The sequence below is a fragment of the Lissotriton helveticus genome, chromosome 8 (genome assembly GCF_964261635.1).
Source record: "Lissotriton helveticus chromosome 8, aLisHel1.1, whole genome shotgun sequence".
Taxonomy (NCBI): Eukaryota; Metazoa; Chordata; class Amphibia; order Caudata; family Salamandridae; genus Lissotriton; species Lissotriton helveticus.
Window position 1 is genome coordinate 1,706,653,341 of NC_136069.1, and position 20,046 is coordinate 1,706,673,386.

The 20,046-nt window shown below is 42.9% G+C and overlaps 1 protein-coding gene across 1 annotated transcript in view; it reads right to left on the reverse strand.

Annotated features, from left to right (window-relative positions):
• The window catches only part of LOC144773650 (uncharacterized), a 98,614-nt gene that overhangs the window by 39,137 nt on the left and 39,431 nt on the right, over positions 1 to 20,046 (reverse strand). The window contains exon 3 of the mRNA XM_078658799.1: positions 13,685 to 13,735. Coding sequence (XP_078514925.1) covers positions 13,685 to 13,735 — 51 coding nt within the window. The remainder of the gene's footprint in view (positions 1 to 13,684; positions 13,736 to 20,046) is intronic.

A 20,046-nucleotide genomic window follows, 5' to 3' on the forward strand; every position in this document is an offset into this window, starting at 1 on the left:
AGAGCCTACTGCCACGTGGCGTCCCCTCCCTGATCACAGAGTTAGTGGCATCTCAAGGTACTGAGCGGGTATGCAGCCTGCAATGATGCAGGGTGCACTGGTTTGTCCTCTGCCATGACGAAATCAAGACCCAGAATCAAATGTGAGACCTGCTGGCCTGCGGAGTGGGGCTGTATGATGCGGAGGGTGCCATGTTCATGGGCCCCGGGCTTGGGGCTTGCACCGGCACGTGGTGGGCCCTCATTGTGACACGCCAGTAGCGGAAGGTGAGCAGTGGGGCCTGGGTGCGCAAGTGCGGGCATGCACCTCTAGGCAGCGGGAGGGACTGGGGTGCCGCTGCTTGGGTGCACTGGGGCGGACATGCACCGCTGGGCGGTGGGAGGGGCTGGGGTGCCGCTGCCTGGGTGCGCAAGTGCAGACAGGCGATGATGGAGTGAGCAATTGTATGTACTTTGCCATTCATGTATCTGGACTCTGTTTCTGATGAGGGATCTGTTTCAGATGAGGGACTTGGTGAACTGCACTACATACTGGCACATGGTTGGAGGCACACCAGTGGCAGCAGGTGAGCAGTGAGGCCTGGGTGCGCAGTGTCGGCACTCTCTCTCTTCTTTTCTCTGTGTCTCTTTCCCCCTCTGTCCGTCTTTCTCTCTCTCCCTCTATTTCTCTCTCTCTGTATCTCTCTCTCCCTCCTTCGCTGTCTCTCTGTCCTTTGATGAGCGCAAGTCACCCCTTCTCATCTGGATTGCAGGCTGTGACCTACAGATTGTCCAGAGGAGAGCCGCCAAGTGTCTTCATTTCTGTTCTGTGTTTATTTGACGGCATTTTTGTTTGTAAATTCTAAGGTGAATGTGTGACACTCATTCTTGTGATGACACATGCATGTCACCAAATGTGATTGTGTGACATCAGGCGGATTATTTGGTACATGTTTCCTGTAGTTTATGTGGCATGTCTTTGCCAGGGGGGGTGCCCAGGGTGAGGGGATCCTGGGAGTGGTGGCGGTGGGTGTTGTGGCCCTGTTGGGGCTCCCAGCTGCATGATCGTTGGCTCCATGGCATCAGTTGCCCTTCAGGTGTGGCTGTGGGCTGGGCTCCCTTTTCTGGTGCAGGTTGTCGTCCGACTTTACACCAGGTCAGAGCTAACGCACCTTATCGCCTGTTTTGGGTTCTTATCGTTGATGTGGCTCATCGTTGAGAATGTTGCAGAGGGGTGTTGTTGCGACTTTTGGCAGGTGAACACCTACTCTGCATCTCATTAGCGATAGTTGCAGGGTCATCTGTGGCGATGTTTTTTTAGGCTGCTACTGCAGGTTAACTGGTGATATGGGCTGTTTGCAGCAGCTTGTGAATAGGGCGATATAATTATTGTGACTTTGGCTACGATGAAGTGCTGTTAACTCAGCGATAACTCCTTGAGAATATGCTCCAGTGAGTAATAAGCAGGACCAGTCGTAGGCCAGCCCTGGTGACACAACGACCCAGCATGAGTAGGCAGTGGTAAGAGATCCGTAGAGTCAAATAAACAGTGACATGATGAGAGGCTGACAGTGGGCACTGGTGTCATGTTCAATGAACAACAGCGTGCACCTGTGCGATGACATACCAATGCTGAGATGAAACGAACAAGAGTGGCACCATTGCTATAAAAGACGAGCAAAGGTGCCACTGGTGTTTCAGAATTAGAGATAAGCGAAGAATTGGCATTGGTGTGACTTGAGAAGACCAGCACCCAACGGGGTGAAGGCACTGACGAGGCCAGTCTTTCCAGGTAGACAGAATAGATGTGAACAGTGCCCAAAGGCGTGTGTCCTTAAGAGCCAAAGGTAAAAATGTAGTTGGTATGGATATGACCAGGTGCCTGCTGCACCAGAGTCTAGATACAGATGTTCAAGAGCTACGTTTTGATTACTAAAACATTGTTAGCATTTTGCATTTAATGTAAAATCTAAAATGGACCAACCTCTCAAAAAACATTTGCTTTTCCATAATTTCGGCGAGTGTATAGATTTTATTATGTTTAGTGCATAGTTTTTTAATTGAAGAAAGGTTAGGGGGTCCAAAGTTGTTTTAAACGACAAAGGAATCTACTGCCAAAAACATAATTTGCAGAATACCAGTGGTGCCTTATCATTTTTCCACCTTCCTCCACCACTCACTTCCTTTATCTTCATCCCACTCTTGAAGGTTGCTCTTCCTTCCCTGATTACTTGCTTTATCACTGTTTTTAGATCGTTCTCTCCCGACTTTTTGAGAGTGCAGGTTTATATAGCGGGAACTCGACTCATAGGTATTCGGGGCGATTTACATGAGCACCAGTTACATAACACTAGGACACATTTGATTTTGGTAGGCACGGGGAGATGACGTGATTTATCCAGGATCACAGGATGTTGAGCCGACGCCAAGAATCAAACCTCTGGGTCGATCTGCAAGTGCCTTTACAGATTAAGACTAGGTATTTTAAGAGAAGAACTACGGGGCATATTATCAAGACAGGAGATAAAATTATCGCCGCTTTATCGGCAAAAACTGTAGATAAAGCGGCGATAATGGGCTTGATAATATGCTCTATGGAATTCCAATCGAAGCCCATGTTAGATGTCTTCACATATATCATATATCTCAGGCATGTAGCTACAGAGTCCTATTGCTGATTCTATAGTACATTCTCAGACAAATAGCCACAGGATCATATAGCTAAATCTATAGTATATTTTCAGGCAAGTAGCTAGAGGGTTTTACAGGTCATTCTATAGTAGTCTCAGGCATGTAGCTAGAGGGTCATGTAGCTGATTCTACAGTATATTCTCAGACACGTAGCTAGAGGGTCATGTAGCTGATTCTGTGGTAAATTCTCAGTCACAAAGCTACAGAGTCATATTGCTGATTTGATAGCATATTCTCAGACACTTAGCTAGAGGGTCATGTAGCTGATTCTACAGTATATTCTCAGTCACGTAGCTAGAGGGTCATGTAGCTGATTCTGTAGTACATTCTCAGGCACAAAGCTACAGAGTCATCTTGTTGATTTTATAGAATATTTTCAGACACATAGCTAGAAGGCCATGTGGCTGATTCTGTAGTAAATTCTCAGGCACAAAGCTACAGAGTCATATTGCTGATTATTATAGAATATTCCCAGACATGTAGCTAGAGGGTCATGTAACTGATTCTACAGTATATTCTCTGACACATAGCTAGAGAATCATGTCACTGATTCTACAGTGTATTCTCAGACACGTAGCTAGAGGGTCATGTAGCTGATTCAATAGTACATTCTCAGGCACAAAGCTACAGAGTCATATTGCTGATTTGATAGAATATTCCCAGACACTTAGCTAGAGGGTCATGTAGCTGATTCTACAGTATATTCTCAGTCACGTAGCTAGAGGGTCATGTAGCTGATTCTGTAGTACATTCTCAGGCACACAGCTACAGAGTCATATTGCTGATTTTATAGAATATTCTCAGACACATAGCTAGAGGGCCAGGTGGCTGATTGTGTAGTACATTCTCAGTCACAAAGCTACAGAGTCTTATTGCTGATTTTATAGAATATTTTCAGACACTTAGCTAGAGGGCCATGTGGCTGATTGTGTAGTAAATTCTCAGGCACAAAGCTACTGAGTCATATTGCTGATGTTATAGAATATTCTCAGACACGTAGCTAGAGGGTCATGTAGCTGATTCTACAGTATATTCTCAGACACGTAGCTAGAGGGCCATGTAGCTGATTCTGTGGTAAATTCTCAGTCACAAAGCTACTGAGTCATATTGCTGATTTTATAGAATATTCTCAGACACGTAGCTAGAGGGTCATGTAGCTGATTCTACAGTATATTCTCAGACACGTAGCTAGAGGGCCATGTAGCTGATTCTGTGGTAAATTCTCAGTCACAAAGCTACTGAGTCATATTGCTGATTTTATAGAATATATTCAGACACGTAGCTAGAGGGTCATGTAGCTGATTCTACAGTAATATATATAATCTTTCTTTATTCGGTTAATCACAGGGAAAACCATAAAAGATACAATCAACAAATTCAATAGTACACAGTAAAAAACATTTCGAATAACATTTAAGATATGATGATAACAAAGAAATACATTTGCTTTAAAAGTTTTAAAAGTTTTTCTTTCTCTAGTGCATGTTGCTAAAGGTTTTTTCTGTGATTCATAATAGATTTAAAAAAATTTAAGACTAGGTAGCAAATTTCTTCAGACTCCAATGATTGTAGTCGATAAAAGGCCGGTTGGCACTGTCTGAGGCCCCACCGCCTGCATATCGGGAGAATCCAACGTTTTCTGTGAGGGTGGTAGAACTTACAGAACAGGACAGCGTGAATATTCGATTGAGTTGAAATCCCGTCGCAGGGGCATAGGGGCATGTTTTTTTCCCAAGCTTTGTTTGTGGGAAAAGCTACCAGTCTGTGAAAAAGATTCAATCTGAACCTAGTCAGTAACATCCTCTCGTACGTTTTACTCTGTAGGGTAAGGTAGGGTTGAATGCCAAAGGTTTGCTGGATTATATTTGCATGAATTACTGAGGGTTTAGCAGCGTCAGTTGACAATCTTAATGCTTCCAGATGACGTAGAGCGAGTTCCGTGAGTTCCTTTTTTGGAAGGGAGACAATTGACTCTGGTTGGAGAAAGTAATTTTCAAGCCCAAGGTCTGTTAGAAAATTTTTAATGTACTGGAGCCACTTCAGTCTAGAGGCGAGGTCAAGTGACATTGTATCGGCCACTATCGACTGAGATAATGTATTCACGTCCGAAACCCAGATACGCCTCCACAGGAGCAAAGGCTGAATTTTAATAAGATCCTGAAGATACGGTAGTCCCAGTTCCATATGAGAGGCATAGATTGATGTGCCTTTCGGGGTCGCTAGGAGGAATCTTATGAATTCATTTTCAATTTTCTGCAAGGATTCGACGTTTGTGTGGCCCCAGACTCCTGCTCCGTAAAGAGCGATGGCCTGGCACTTGGCTTTGTAAATTCTCAGCAATTCTACTGGACGTCTCCTTCCCAGTTTTCGTGAGAAAGACTGCAAGGCCGCTGTAGAACGTTTAAAAAGATGACATCTGGAGTCCACCGCTGGTTTCCATGATAGCTTGTCGTCTATCATCACCCCCAGATATGGATATTGTGTTGTGGTCTCAAGGGGTTGCTTGTCTAGGAAGATGTTTTTTGTGCCTTTCTTCACCCCCCCCGTGATCATTACAAACGTTTTTTTTACGTTCACCTTGAGATCCAGAGCGTTCATGAAGGAGGTGTATCTATTGAGTGAGAGCTGGAGTTCGCGCGGAGTTCGGGCCAAAATGACAGCGTCATCCGCATAGAGGAGTGCTGGAATCGGTCTCTGTTTCATTTTTGGGAGGTCCTGGGCCCCCCTCAGCATCTCTTCCTCCAGGCCGTTGGTATAAAGCGAGAAGAGGAAGGGGGCCAGAACGCATCCCTGCCTAACTCCTCGCTCCACGTCGAAGGGCGCCGTCAACTCGCCGTTTTTTCCAAAGCGAACTCTCGCCGAGGCTCCAGAATAGAGCTCTCTTAGGAGATCCAGCAGAGCGGCGTCTATCTCCATTTTTCTTAGGACTGTCCATAGTTTGGAGTGTGAGACACAGTCGAAAGCGGCAGAGAGGTCTACATAGACCATATATACCGTGGATTTCTTGGCATGCATGTATTTTGCCATTATAAGGCTAAGATTGAGTGCCTGCTCTACTGTTCCAAGGCCTGCTCTGAAGCCGAATTGGAGATCTGATATGATTTCTTTTTCCTCACACCACAGTTGGAGTCTCTCCAGCATGACCCTCCCCACCACTTTGCCGATGGAGTCCAGGAGAGAAATAGGTCGATAACATGTTACATCCTGGCGGTCCCCTTTCTTAAAAATGGGGACCATAATTGATCTGGTCCAGGAGTCTAAAATTCCTTCACTGGCTGCAGCTGCACAAACTCTTGTTAGGATAGGTGCCCAAAGATCTTGATTAGATTTAAAAAGGTCGACAGGGACGCCATCGGGGCCCGGGGCTTTTCCTGTCTTGCTTCTTTCCAGGGCCACCAAGATTTCCGAAATATCGAAGGATATTGGGATAGGGTATTGTACCTTGTTGGAAGAGTTCGTTGGAAGGTCTATGATTCCTTGATTTTTAAATATATTTCCGAAATGGGAGATCCAAGTTCCCTCGTCTATAGCTACCTCTATCTTGGGTGAGTTGTTCGCTGAGAGGTATGGGGATCTCACCGTTCTCCAGAAATCCTTGCTGCACTTTGATAAGGAACTCCTGTCAAGATCTTTCCATAGTTTCTCTTTCAGTTGTTGGACTCTAAGGGTACGATCCCTTTTGTACTGTCTTCTCAGAAGCTGAATCAGACCGACGTCTCTTGGTTTTTTTCGAAGGGCAGATTTTAGATCAATTAGGGCCTTTGTGCAGTTGTGATCAAACCAACCTTTTTTCCCTGAAAGCTTATTTGCGATTTTTCCCGTAAGCAGCTCTTTAGCTACTGCCAAGATTTCTCCAAAGTTTGACAGGACCTCTGCATGGTTTAGTGTTGGGTCCAGGCAATTAATAATGTTCGGGTATGATTGATTGACTATTTTTTTTGTAAGTTTTTGGGGGTCAATCTTTTCCCACTTTATGGTATAGCCGTTTTGTTTTCCTAATTGCAGTCTTTCTTGATTGAGGGCTTTTGCTATATTCGTGACCTTTGATTTATGCTCTATACAGTAGAGTTCTAGCTTTAATGCATAGTGGTCGCTTAGTATATTTGGCATTACTTGAAAGTCTGCAGCCTTTGTAGCGAGGCCCTGGGATAGCAGGATATAGTCCACTGTTGTCTGATGGCCTCTGCCCACATAGGTTGCGTCGAGTTGGAGTTCCCTCGCCTTTAGGGAATTAGCGATCACTAAATCAAATTCTGACAGGATATTATTCATAGTATTGCCAGAATTATTGTGGGCAAAGTGGGCTAATGGAGCTTCTTGTTCGTCCACAAACCCACAGCGTTTGGAGACTGCCATTGAGCATGGATGGAGATTAAAGTCCCCTCCCCAGAGTAAGTGGATCGTTTTGGAGTTAGTCTCCCTCTGTAGTAGGGATCGCAATTTCTCCTGCAAGTTTTCAACAAAGATTAGGAAGTCGTGTTCCGTTAAGTTGTTGTATGAATAGACGAGCACTATAGTATCTTCGTTTGCAAGGGAGAGAAATAATATCTGGCAATTGGAGTCAGTAAAGGATTTGGTCACTTTTAGGCGAGATATGGTGTTAGCTATATAGATTGTAAGTCCTCCTTTGGGTCTGCCCATTGCACTGCGGCTAGCTGGGGAAAAGTAGGTTTTATACCCTAACAGATGGAGCTCTGAGGTTGTCCAAGTCTCTTGAAGGCAAATAATTTTGCCTTGTTCGAGAAAATTCACAGCTAAGGGGTCACCAATCTTGGAACGTAGACCCGCCACGTTCCAGAATAGGAAGGGTATTGTGTGGTAGCTATCTTTTGGGATTGGAGTTTGTATAATCACCTCGGGGTTATTAGATAGCGGAGGGGGGGGGTGGGGGATTGGGAATAGTGTGATCGGTGTCCCTTGGTGGTCAATCTACCATTTCTAGGAGACTAAATCGATTTGCTAGTGGGATGTTATGCCAAGGATCCCATCTGGGCGGTTCTCTACGGGTCACCCTTTGCTGGTATCCCCATTCTCCCCAGTTTGAGCCCTGGTGGCGTGGGTTTACTACATGCCATAGATTCTCCTGCTCTCGGAAACGAGAGGGGCCATATTGCCTATTCTCATATGCTAAGGGTTGGCGCTGGGGTCGATCGGCCCAGGGAAAAACAGGGTCCTCAAAAAAGTTGTTGTTTATGGGTTGGAGGATGGGGTAGAAAAAGGAGAGTGGTTTTATACTGATTCCACCAGTGACATTGGGTTGGTCCCAGGAGATACAGTATATTCTCAGACACGTAGCTAGAGGGCCATGTAGCTGATTCTGTGGTAAATTCTCAGTCACAAAGCTACTGAGTCATATTGCTGATTTTATAGAATATATTCAGACACGTAGCTAGAGGGTCATGTAGCTGATTCTACAGTATATTCTCAGACACGTAGCTAGAGGGTCATGTAGCTGATTCTACAGTATATTCTCAGACACATAGCTAGAGGGTCATGTAGCCGATTCTACATTATATTCTCAGACACATAGCTAGAGGGTCATGTGGCTGATTCTACAATATATTCTCAGACACTTAGCTAGAGGGTCATGTAGCCGATTCTACATTATATTCTCAGACACGTAGCTAGAGGGTCATGTAACTGATTCTACAATATATTCTCAGACACGTAGCTAGAGAGCCATGTGGCTGATTCTGTAGTAAATTTTCAGGCACAAAGCTACTGAGTCATATTGCTGATTTTATAGAATATTCCCAGACACGTAGCTAGAGGGTCATGGAGCTGATTCTACAGTATATTCTCTGACATGTAGCTAGAGGGTCATGTAGCTGATTCTATAGTATATTCTGAGGCAATTAGCTACAGAGTCCTATTGTTGAGTCAATAGTATATTCTCAAGTACGTAGGTAGAGGGACATATAGTTGATTCTGTAGTACGTTGTCAGGCATGTATCTACAGGATCATTTTGCTAATTCTATAGTATATTTCATGTCAAGACCCGAGGCTAGATTTATGCACTACCCTTTAATGCCTCGCCAAACTGCAGGATTTTAAAGCATATCATAGCCCTTCATAAAATTCCAGAATCAGAACAGTCTATATAAACTAAAGCTCAGCAGCCATCTTCCGCTTATATTCGCTGCTCCACGTCAGTTAATTATCTGTGGCACTTATTTATAATGATATTGATGTAATTTGTATTTAAGCAGTCAAAAGCCTTTGATGTTTAGATGCTTTGTACATTATTTTAGTTTTAGGAATGTTTTATTGTTTTATTGATTTTACCTCACAAAAACAGTGTTGAGGCGCGGTGCCTTAGATCCTTCTGTGAAGCTTGGCGCATAGTGTTGTGGCACGTGGCAGCGTCATGAGTCTACGTGCAGCCATTTTTTGGGGGGATGAGGAGGTTACTGGGAGACCAGTTCTTGGCATCCATGTAAACGAATAGGAATACAATTTCAGGTCTCTATAGTTGCACAACCTTCCGCGTGGTTGGTATGTGGCACCGTTTCTAGACTACGGGCAGCCATTTTGTGTACAGGGTTGCCATAGAGACTAGTATCTTGGCAAAACCTGCCAGAACAAAGGTTTGTGAGGCAGTTTGGAGGCGGTTTACAAGCTGGTACTCAGAGCATTGTTTCTATGCGCTCAAATATTATTAAAAAAAAGAAAAGAAAAGAGAAAGAAAGTGAATAATAGAGAAGTTTTTAAGAGTACCTGTAGTATGTGTCAAAAAGGTGAGAAATTAGTAATGGAGAATAATAGTGATATTATGAAAAAAATGGTACAAGAGGGGTAAGATATCAGTTAAGGAGATTTTGGGATCATAGGGTTCGGGTGAAGAATTTTGGTGCTTAGAGAGGAAGAGAGTGAACAGGCTAAAGATTTAAGTGGAAAAAGGAAAATAAAGAGAAAAAATGTAGAAAGAGATGACGTTAGGTTTGTGGCCCGACAGAAGGATGGTCTTGGGACCACGCAGAGTGAGGGTGTCCAGCGCGGCACAAAAGAGGGTGTTCTTAGCGGCACACATGAGAATCTGGATGGTCCTTATAAGGATGATTCAGACAACTGGGATATTGAGAGTTTCAATGAGTTTGTTTTTGATAATTTGGATTTTGATGTTGATAAGGAGGTAAAGAGCAGGGAGGAGAAAGGTTTGGTTAAGGACCCTCAGGGAATGGATATGTTCAGTCCAGATTTAATAAGGCACCTGAGAAGTGCAGATTGGTGGCCTCTTGCTCATGTGGTGGAGTTTATAAGCATGTGGATTTAAAAGCCATTAGAAAAGGAGGCTAGGTCTGTGATGGGGCAGAATGCTCACATCCAGTACTAGATAATAAAGCATGTTTGACCCAAGATCTAGATCTGGATCTAATTAGTTTTTTATTTAAGATGGGTTGTGATCCTAGAAATGACCTGGAAAGGGCGCTAAAGCAGTGCCAAGATTGTTTACTAGATGCAATTGGTCCTCTAACTAGAATTATGGACATGGTCGAAGAGGTTATAACGAAGTCAGTGCCTGCGGATATGGAGCTTCTTAGAGGCTGGTCTCAGAGAGCAAAATGTTTCCTCATAAACGTTAACACAGCCATAATGGCAGAAAGACGGAAGGAGGTACTCATGCGTGTCAGTTCAAATTGACCGACTTTGAAAATAAGGAGCCTTGCGAGGATCCTAAAGGGGATGTATGACGTTACAACGCATACTTTTACAACGCCTACCTTTACAACGCGTTTTTTACATCGTATACCATTACAACGCATAGTGCTTTTAGGCGCTGGATAGTGATTTATTTAATTTACTATTCCAACTCCAGTCCCCATGGATAGTAGGGAAGGTGTTGGATAGTATAATAAATATATTCCCTAACCTAGAGCGCCCCCCAGCGCTATGCGTTGTAATGGTTTGCGTTGTAAAAGTCGCGTCGTAATGGTAGTGCGTTGTAAAAGTTTCGTTGTAAAGGATGTTTCCCTCCTAAAGGATATTTATTTGGTGAGGGGATATTGGAGGGGGTAGGGAAGTACATTTCTACCTTCATTAGCCTGGATAAAGCTCAGAGTTTCCTTAGGGACGGTTTTGGGGGACGTGTTTTTGACAGGGCTGGAGGAAAGGGACATTTCTCTGGCTTGTTGAATTTAAGGTCCCAATACCAGTCATTTGAATGGACTTCATTCAGAGGTTTCCAGTCAGCCACTGGTTTCTAACCTTAAAGAGGAAAGTGTGTCAGAGGAGGTCAACCCAGAGGAAGAGCTTGTTTCGCCCAAAGGAAATCAAGGTAGGTATGAAGATGATTTTTGGTTCTTTCCCCGAAAAGGTAGGGGACAGTTAAGATTTTTTTTCAAAGCTAGAGACTTTTAACAAAGGATCAATGGGCTTTAAAAGCAGTTCAGGGGCACTCAATAGTGATCAGAGAACTGCCTGTTCAAGAGGAAGACCCAATAATTATTTTTATCAGGTTTTTTAATCAATTTGTAGAAATCAGTTCTGGAACCCTGTCAGGAATTGGAGTTTCTGGGGTTTCAGGTGAACACTTCCTGACCCAGTTTGAGTTTACCCGAGAGGAAGATTGTAAAAATAAAGTCAGAAGTGAAACAGCTTTTGATAAATAAGTTTGCTCAATTGAGAAAGGATAATAGGATTATTTTCGCCTTCAATTCAGGTGGTTTTTCCAGGATTGCTTCATGACAGATGTTTGCAGAGGTTGAAGGTAAAAGGTCTAAAGAATGGTTTGTGGTATGGAGATCAGGTGAAAATATCTGTGGAGGCGCATGAGGAGTTTGTTTGGTGGTTAGAAAACTTGAGGCCTGGAATAGCAGAGCAATATTTGGGATATGTCCAGATTACGGTCTGGAAACAGATGCAAGTCTTTTTTGGTTGGGGGGCTTGATTTGATCAGCAGCAGACAGGTGGCAGGTGGTCTTGGAAGGAGCGCCAGAGCCCTGTAAATGGGCTAGAGATTAGAGGAAGTCTTTTTATTTGCCAAGTTTTTTGGAAAAATTGAGGAATTGCAATGTTTTATAAAAGATGGACATGTGTCAGCAGTTCAATATATAAATTGGTTGGGTGGTAGTAAATCGAAGAATTCGACTCAGGTTGCAAAGGAGATTTTGAGTTATTGTCTGGAGCACAAAATAGGTCTGCAGGTGGAGTATCTACCAGGGTTGTTCAATGCCGCAGCAGATTGGAATTCAAGGTATCTCTGGGATTACAGTGACTGGAAGTTGAGTGCGCATCTAATCAGGTGAATTCCGGATGTTTGGGGTCCCTTGGAGATGGATCTGTTTGCCTCAACTTTCCAGTTGCCCCGGTATTTCAGTTGGAGAGCAGATCCCCAAGCTAGAAGCAGTAGATGCTTTCAAAAGGTTTGGAAGAATCTTTGGGTTAAGCATTTGCTCTGTTTGCAATGATACAGAGGGTGCTGTTGATGGTGTGGAGAGAGAGATGTCAGATTGTTCTGATTTTGTGCCATTTTGGGTGACACAGACTTGTTTTCGGGGTTAGTTAAGCTGGAAGTAGAGGAGCCTTATGTGATGCCCATCTCACAGGAGATGCTGATAGGACCTGAAGGATAGGTGCATCTGTTAGTTGTAGTGGGATCCTTGAACCTTCTTGTTTGGAAGATTTCACAGGAGGAATGCAGTTTGAAGGACTGTCAGAGCAGGTTCAAGAGTTGCTCAAGAAATCTTGGGCATCTGAGACAAGGAAGAGATATATTGGGAGGAGAGAAGATGAGATCAGAACGGAGAATAATTTAATTTTGCATTGGTTACAAGTTCAAGGAGGTTCCCATGGAACAGCTAAAAACAAGGAAGATGGCTGCCTGGCTTTAGTTTATGTAGACTGTAGGGGAGTTATAATTCTGGAATTTTAAGTATGGCTATGAAATGCTTTAAAGTGCTGCAGTTTGGAGTGGCAATAAAAGGTTATGCATAATGCCAGCCTCCGTGTCTTTAATGAAATCCAAACTCATAGATCATAAACTAGTAGAATCTACATTCTCAGGCACTTAGCTGAAAGGTAATATAGCTGATTCTATAGTATATTCCCTGGCACATAGCTAGAGGGTTATATAGCTGATTCTATAGTATAAGCACATTAAAGTAGTTGCAAACCCCTGACACTGCAGCATTTAAGGCAACTCCCATGTCTCTGGCCAGTAAGCTATCATGAGTTGTATTTGTAGAACCAATAATTCTTGTACTAAAGAGACTCGGATTTCCAGGTTTCTTTGTTTCACCCATAGATATCAGTCCCGGTGTGAGGGTGCTACTGTTAAGAGTTAATTCGTTTTCAAACCATTCTTCTCTCATTTAATTATTTACGTATGCCTACTTCCCCTCCTGGGGTATAGCCCATCAGACAGGAGTCTCCAGCCTTGTCTGTCCTGGACTTTACTTTCAATCTGACTCCAGGTATAACCCATCTCCCTACAGTCAGCCTTGAGGAGTTGGAACCAGGTGTTTCTTGGCCTTTCTCTCTTACTTCTCCCTTAAATGTTACAGGTCAGGGCTTGCTTTGTGGTATTTGATAATATGCAAATCAGACTTGACCCAGTGCTTCATGGGAACAGTGTTCACAACCACATGACCTGCCACTGCTCACGGGATTAAAGAACCAAAGGACTTTCAGCGTTTCTAATGCGACTAAACATACCTCTCCTGAAGAAGGGCTTAGTCCCGAAATGCATAAGAATTCGCAATTCACTAGAAGGCATGGATCTTAATGTACTGACGTGAAATGTTATTTCAAGATGAACAGTGATACAATTCATATTGGATGAAACCATTGTGACGCAACAATAATGATGAATTAAATCACAAGACAGTTGAATCTGGAAGAATAACACAGTCTACTGTATTCATTTACTAAATAAAATACACTTGTTTTGAGGACTACTTTTGGAGACAGCATCTCAAAGGAGTGCCGGTTGGGAACACTATTATTAATTTAACAGTGCAAGTTTCAGTCCCTTCATGTGGTGACCATAAGGCAGCACTACATTGTTCCAACTCACCTCCACCGGCAGCTACACCTCCTCCATGGGCGCCATTATCATCATGATGGTCTGAAAACGAATGGAAAGCAAAGAAATGTCAAACTATTCCTCCAACTGGACATCTTAGCTCATAATTTTATTCCATTTATGAATGCATAGTACAAATACCAGTTGCACACCTTACTATCCAATCAGTTGTCAGTAGTACCAAGTCACTTACATCACAGTAACATGTCCGCTCTCTTCTCAGCAGCCGTAGAAATGTCACTGACATAACAGTAACTACATTATTTTCTTTTATTGTGGTTCCTAAACCCTCCAGCACTGCATTTCTGATTGTCCACCAATTGTGGTGGTCTGATGTTGATCCTGTCCCTGTCCCTTTTCCCCAAAACCATTATGTGCTCCTCCTAGGTATAACAATTAACACTCTTACAAGCAGAATCAATTGTAAGAGATTTACCTGATACAGCACGTGAGCTGGAGAGACAGGTGTGTCTCACACACAAGTGCCACTTCATCCTTCCCACAATACACACCCATGACATCCTCCTCCTTGTGTCTTTCTATGGAACATGCGGTACTCCAACGGCTTCAGACATGTTCTTTGCTCATACTGACCATATCTGAAGGAAGTGGCCATCACTGATGTTTTAAGCCTCCCTTTAACATCTTGGCTCCAGAGATAAAACAAGGAATGAGGAATGAAGAGTGCCTTAAATCCTTTAGGACAGATGCTAGTGGATGAATGTGTGTTTTAATGAGGTACACTGATCAAGACACCCCGGAGCCCCTTTGTACTTCAACAAGCTATGACAAAAGTCCTAATGGACAAGTGTGACTGTGAACAAACCTTTTCTCCCACCCTCCTACCTTCCATGATAATACATGCGAAGAGGGGTTAGACACACCCTTTTACTATTAATCCTTTTCCCCACTACGTCATTTTAAGGATGAGTTGTAACACATTGCTGGTCATAAACTTGCAGCTTAACGGAACCAAGACGAGCTTATGCTTTTTTGGGAAATCTGCTCCTTTAAACATTGACGATTTGTGACCTAATTGCCTGGATCCTCCCCCTGTCCCAAAAAAGCGAGTCAAGAGCTTAGGCGTGTGGATTGACTCCAATCTAGATTTTGGAGATCAATCTCATACAGTGGCAGCACGCTACGGACTGCTTAGAAGGTTCAGAAAGATACTTCCTATGCTTCCATTTGCAGCAAGACGTTTATTGATACAGGCCATTGTATTATCTCGACTCGATTATGCCAATGCGCTATATCTGGCAGCCCCTTTTGGCTACTATTAACAGATTACAAATTGTACAAAATTGCGCTGCACGCATGCTAATGAATGTTCCTAAGCGCACGTCTGCTAGGCCAGCACTGGCTTCTCTTCATTGGCCCCCGGTTCAGCAAAAAGTACACTTTAAAGCTCTCTGTATTATTCATAAATCACTCTCAGGAAAGGGCTCGCCTTTGATTCATTCTTGGAGTCAATGGTATGTACCCAATAGGACTCTTAGGTCAGAGGAAAAATGCCTACTTTGTGTGCCTAAAATCAAACATGCGCGAAGTGGAGGCCGATTATTTTCTTACAATGGTCCTAGACTCTGGAACAGTATTCCATTGTACATCCGTTCTGAATCTGACCATTTTAAGTTTAGAAAACTTGTGAAAATGTTCCTCTTTTGGTAGGTGCCTCGTGGTTTACCTGGTGTTGTAGCGCTGGGATGCCATTGGGTAACCACGCGCTTTACTAATGTTCCTTCATTCATTCATTCATAAACACATGAATTAGTGTGCAGATGGACATGGCAGAAAAGTCAAAGCTAGAAAAAGCTCAGATTAAATTGACTTCTTGCCACGTGGTGTATCCAGCACTAGGGTAGAAGAATGTACAGGTAAAGTGACTCCTACATATTGGATGCATCCGGCAGTGTGGTAAGAGCACGTGCATGGAAAGGGACTCTTGCCCATCTGATGTATCCGGCAGTGTGGTAAGAGTATGTAACATACCGTGTATTTGTAAAGCACACATTCACCCGTGGGCAAAATGGCACTGAATAACAGATGCTTAGTTACCTAACTCAATGGTACTCATTATATCGACCTCAGAAGTTTGAAAGGCTAAGTGGACCTGCCAGAACTTGAACCTGTGGTCGTGAGGTCGAACATAACCTCATTAGTCCACTAAGTCACCAGACCGAGTGTGCAGGTATATGGAGGACGGGGTGAAGTACCCCTGTGATAAGAAGTGTAAGTATTTTCCTGAAGAAGGTACCTTTAATATATAGTGTTTGAATAACTTTAAAAAAGATTGAAAGAGCCTAAAAGCAATTTGAGGCAAGAATAACAGTCTGTTTTCCTTAATCAGTATGAGGAAGTTATAAAATGAAAGAAAACCTGCCTTAGAAGCTGACATACCAAATTACCCACTTGAGGCAGTAGGGCTTATGCCTCCACTGACCCTTCTCCTCCTGTTTGTTTACCCAAACCTCTAGGGAGAATAGTTCACACATAAAAGCTTCTACTGTCCCAGTTCATTCTAATTAATTTTGGTACCACCAAAGTTCTAGAGTTAGAAGATCTAAGAGATCTACTGGGCGAGTACCATCTGAATTTCTGGCCTAGGCATTGTGGTCCTTGTTTGTGCAAGGCTTTGTACGCAAAGCACAAAACTTTGAATTGGATCTGTGGGACAGCAGTGCACCAAGCAAGACACGCGAAGGTCGTATGGTGGAACCCTGTTTTCTGCACCAAATGAGATCTTGTCGGGTACCTTACTGCTCCAACGCACTGCTGATGGAGCAAGGACTCTAACAAGTATTAAAGACTGTTTTGTGTAAATCTAATTTGCACCACCCCAACACGCGGGTTAGTGAAGCTTGCATATGTGTTTACTAATGTGAATAACTCAAACGAATTTCTAAAATGACTTTAAACGGGAAATCTTTATTACGCATTCGTCAACTGCATCTATGCAGTATGACAAGCTGTCACTTGAAGGGAAATTCTAGTGCATGAGCAGAAGGTACTAATATGGAGTCTATGAAAAGGCTCGCTTGCTTTGCATCTGCTTGCTTGAAACTAAATCGAGTTATTTTACTAATGCTCATTCGTGGAAATAATTAATAAATAAATTGGGATAGAGTAGAGATGGGTGGTATACAGTAGAACCATTTATTTTTTAAAGTAAAATCTGTCTTTCTAACTTTATCACTAGTGCGCATTTGGGCCTCTCATGTATGACTGGAGTGAGCTGAGCCATGTGGCATTCGCGCATGAGCACTGAAAGTCAACACGGAAGGATGACAAATAGGTCAGGAAGAGGACAAGGATGCAGAGAGCCTGAGCCTGGAAAACAGCAGTGAAAAGCTTAAAGAATGAGGTTACATGCTAGACTGTTTTACAATTGTTGCGGGTGAAATGTGAATGCGGGTTGGAAAATGAAGAATGAATACAAATTAAGGGGATGGGTTTATGAACAATGGCCTGATAGAATAAAGTGACATATAAGCATGGTGTGATAATCTTTCCCCCTTGTCTGGCCAATCAGATTTAGTATTTTTATGATATTGAAACATTAATGGGTGGTACATTTCAGAACGAAAGGTATAATTGAGATAGTTTTAGTTAGTTAGAAAGGAAGTCGGAGACGTCGATGCTGAGATGCTATGAGCTGTGAGTGCTGTCGGAGGAGCGAGAGATGCAGATGAAGAATTTAATGCAGAGCCTGATATCCTAAATTATTTGGATTAGAAAGAAGATCGCAGAAGAGGGGTGCGACGCAGTCGTCGCTATTCTAGAGAGGTCAACTATCCTGACCTGATTCCTGTCCTGAAGCCTTTGTCTCCTGATCTATCCCGGGTGACCCTTACCAGCCCTTTGACCAGGGCATTGGTCTTCACACTGGGCCTTGGTAATTATAATTTTGTGCTACTTGCAGTTGTTCTTTTCTCTCTGTCCTCTCCCTTTCTGAGCATTGATCATTGCGTGAATCCAAAGTATGTGTTAATTGAATTTCCTTCTGTATGAATGACGGTGACTGCACTGTGTATTTGAGATGGTTCACATGCATTTGAAATTTAGATAAAGATTTAAACCTTTCAGGAGTCTTTGGTTATTTACATTAAGTAAAGAATAAGTCAACTTATGTCATTTTCACCAGCAACTAGTTCAACTAATGGTCCAACGACCAGAGGAAATAACTTTTTGATCAGTGAAAGATTAGTCAGAAATAGTAAAGAACTAATCTTGAAAACTGTGAAGAACTTTATATAAACTTTGACTCCAGCGGTTTACTCAACTAAGTGTGTGTGTTTATGGGCCCAGGCGAGTAGCATAATTGATCTATACCCCTCAAGAAGTGAAGAAGAGAGTGACGACTCAAAAGAAGTTTCAGAGGCACGCCCTGAAACCGTCCTACGTCTACAAGAGGGGCCTGGACAAGGGGGGATGAACCTTCACTCATGTCCTCTGGCCCCACTTATATCTCCTTAACATCACTTGATAGGTACCTAAATAATGAGATATGCTGGAAATGTTCAAAGAAGAACTTTTCTTTTTTTTATGTTACAAATCTAACTAGGGTAATGATGTTAACCCCTTCCATGCGCTGCAAATTTTAGCTATGTGTGGGTGTTTTAAAAGTGGGTGGGACTCAGACGTCCCCCGGACGTCCTCCGCACACGCCCACCGTGACGGCCGGGGGTCTTCATGAGCATGCAAGGGGTTAAATTGCTGCGTGTAGTTTTGCCGCCAGAGGTAAAAGGCTGGCTGCTGGATGAGGGTACTTGACTATGATAGTCACTGATAGGTAAAGCTTCTGTGTTCGCTGCTAGAGTTGCTTTGCTGAATGCAGTTGTGGAAAAATGATTGGTTAAAACTGGATAGACCACAATTAATATTTGTAAACAAGATAAAAGGGAAACCCCTGTTGATTATCTTTTGTAGACTGAAATAAGTTTATTTATTGTTACTTGGAGACTGTTAATACTACTCAGAGCCACTTGAGGCAGCATTCAAGCAAGGTTTGCTGCCTAATCTACAAGGGCCGTTGGGAACAATATGTATCGGTTGGCAAACTCAAGCTTCTTTGGAACTGTTCATGGTTCCAAGTGAAATTTGAATTATTTTTTGTCATTAAAACAGTTGAGTAGCCAGATTGCAACTCTTTTATGTCTAATTTCTTTCAGAAGAGTTTTGGACGTTCGTGCATTAGAGGTAAGTATCAGTTTGTTCAGCCCAGATGGGGTGATATTCAAAAGTACAAGAAGAACTAAGACAATGATATCATCTATTTTTCATTCAAGGTTTGATTATCATCAAAATTATGTGTTGTGCGTTCTTTAAGGTAATATGAGAGTAGGACGGCTGAATTCAGCAGGGGTGTTTCTTCAAACTGCTCCACCCTGTTATGATTCGTAATGTGCCCCAGTATAGGCCTGGGTAGTGACCTACCCTTTCACCTATATTTTCCCTGCCATTGTACTACAAAACGGTTTTGGTACTGACCTTTTACTTAGTTAGGTGCTGCATAAATGCTGTGTTGTTTTTCCCCTAAAACTAGCCTCATTTATTATGCAAGAGGATTCTCAGAATCACAGTAGGATTACCATCTTCTGCATAATAACTATGTATAAGGTTCATCGCTGTGGTCATCCTCGGCAGACATGATACAGCAAAGTAGAACCCCTGAGGGTACCTTTTGGGTATATGAACACCATATCTTTGTTGGGACGGGCAGAGGAGAAAAGACATCCATGCTGGCACGAGATGCTGAGGATCCTGAAGACAGAAACTCCAACAAATAGTGGTCTGAAATCCCTCGCGTGGTGTTAATATTGAGAGCAAGACGGGGTCCTTTGTCGTCTCACATCAGGTAATGGGGTTGGCTTTATCCTATGGGGATTCTTGGCAATACACCTAGATACAAGCTAGGTATATTTAGGTACATTTAGTCAGGGTTAGCATAATAGGAATACACATTATTACTGTCATGTATTTATATGCCTGCGTATATTTTTTGTTTTAGCATTATTTACTCTGTTTGTCTGTATATCAGTATACTACTGTTTCTGTCTTATGGTTGTTGCAGTACACATATTTTACACTAGAATGATGCTGGTTCAATAAATGCTTATTGAAAACATCCCCATTGTTTATTCTGTATATCCGTCTGAAACAAAGGGAGCTTGAGTGACTGAGTGAAAAGTACTGTACTGTTTCCTTGATCCCTTAGGGGTTAGGTTTGCTATTTTCGATTGTTGCCTGATACTATTCATTCTTTGGTATGAGGGGTACATAGTGGCTCTGTGAGCTAGCTGGTATACAGACGAGCATATCTGGTGGGGGTGTCTTGAATCAGTCTGGTCACC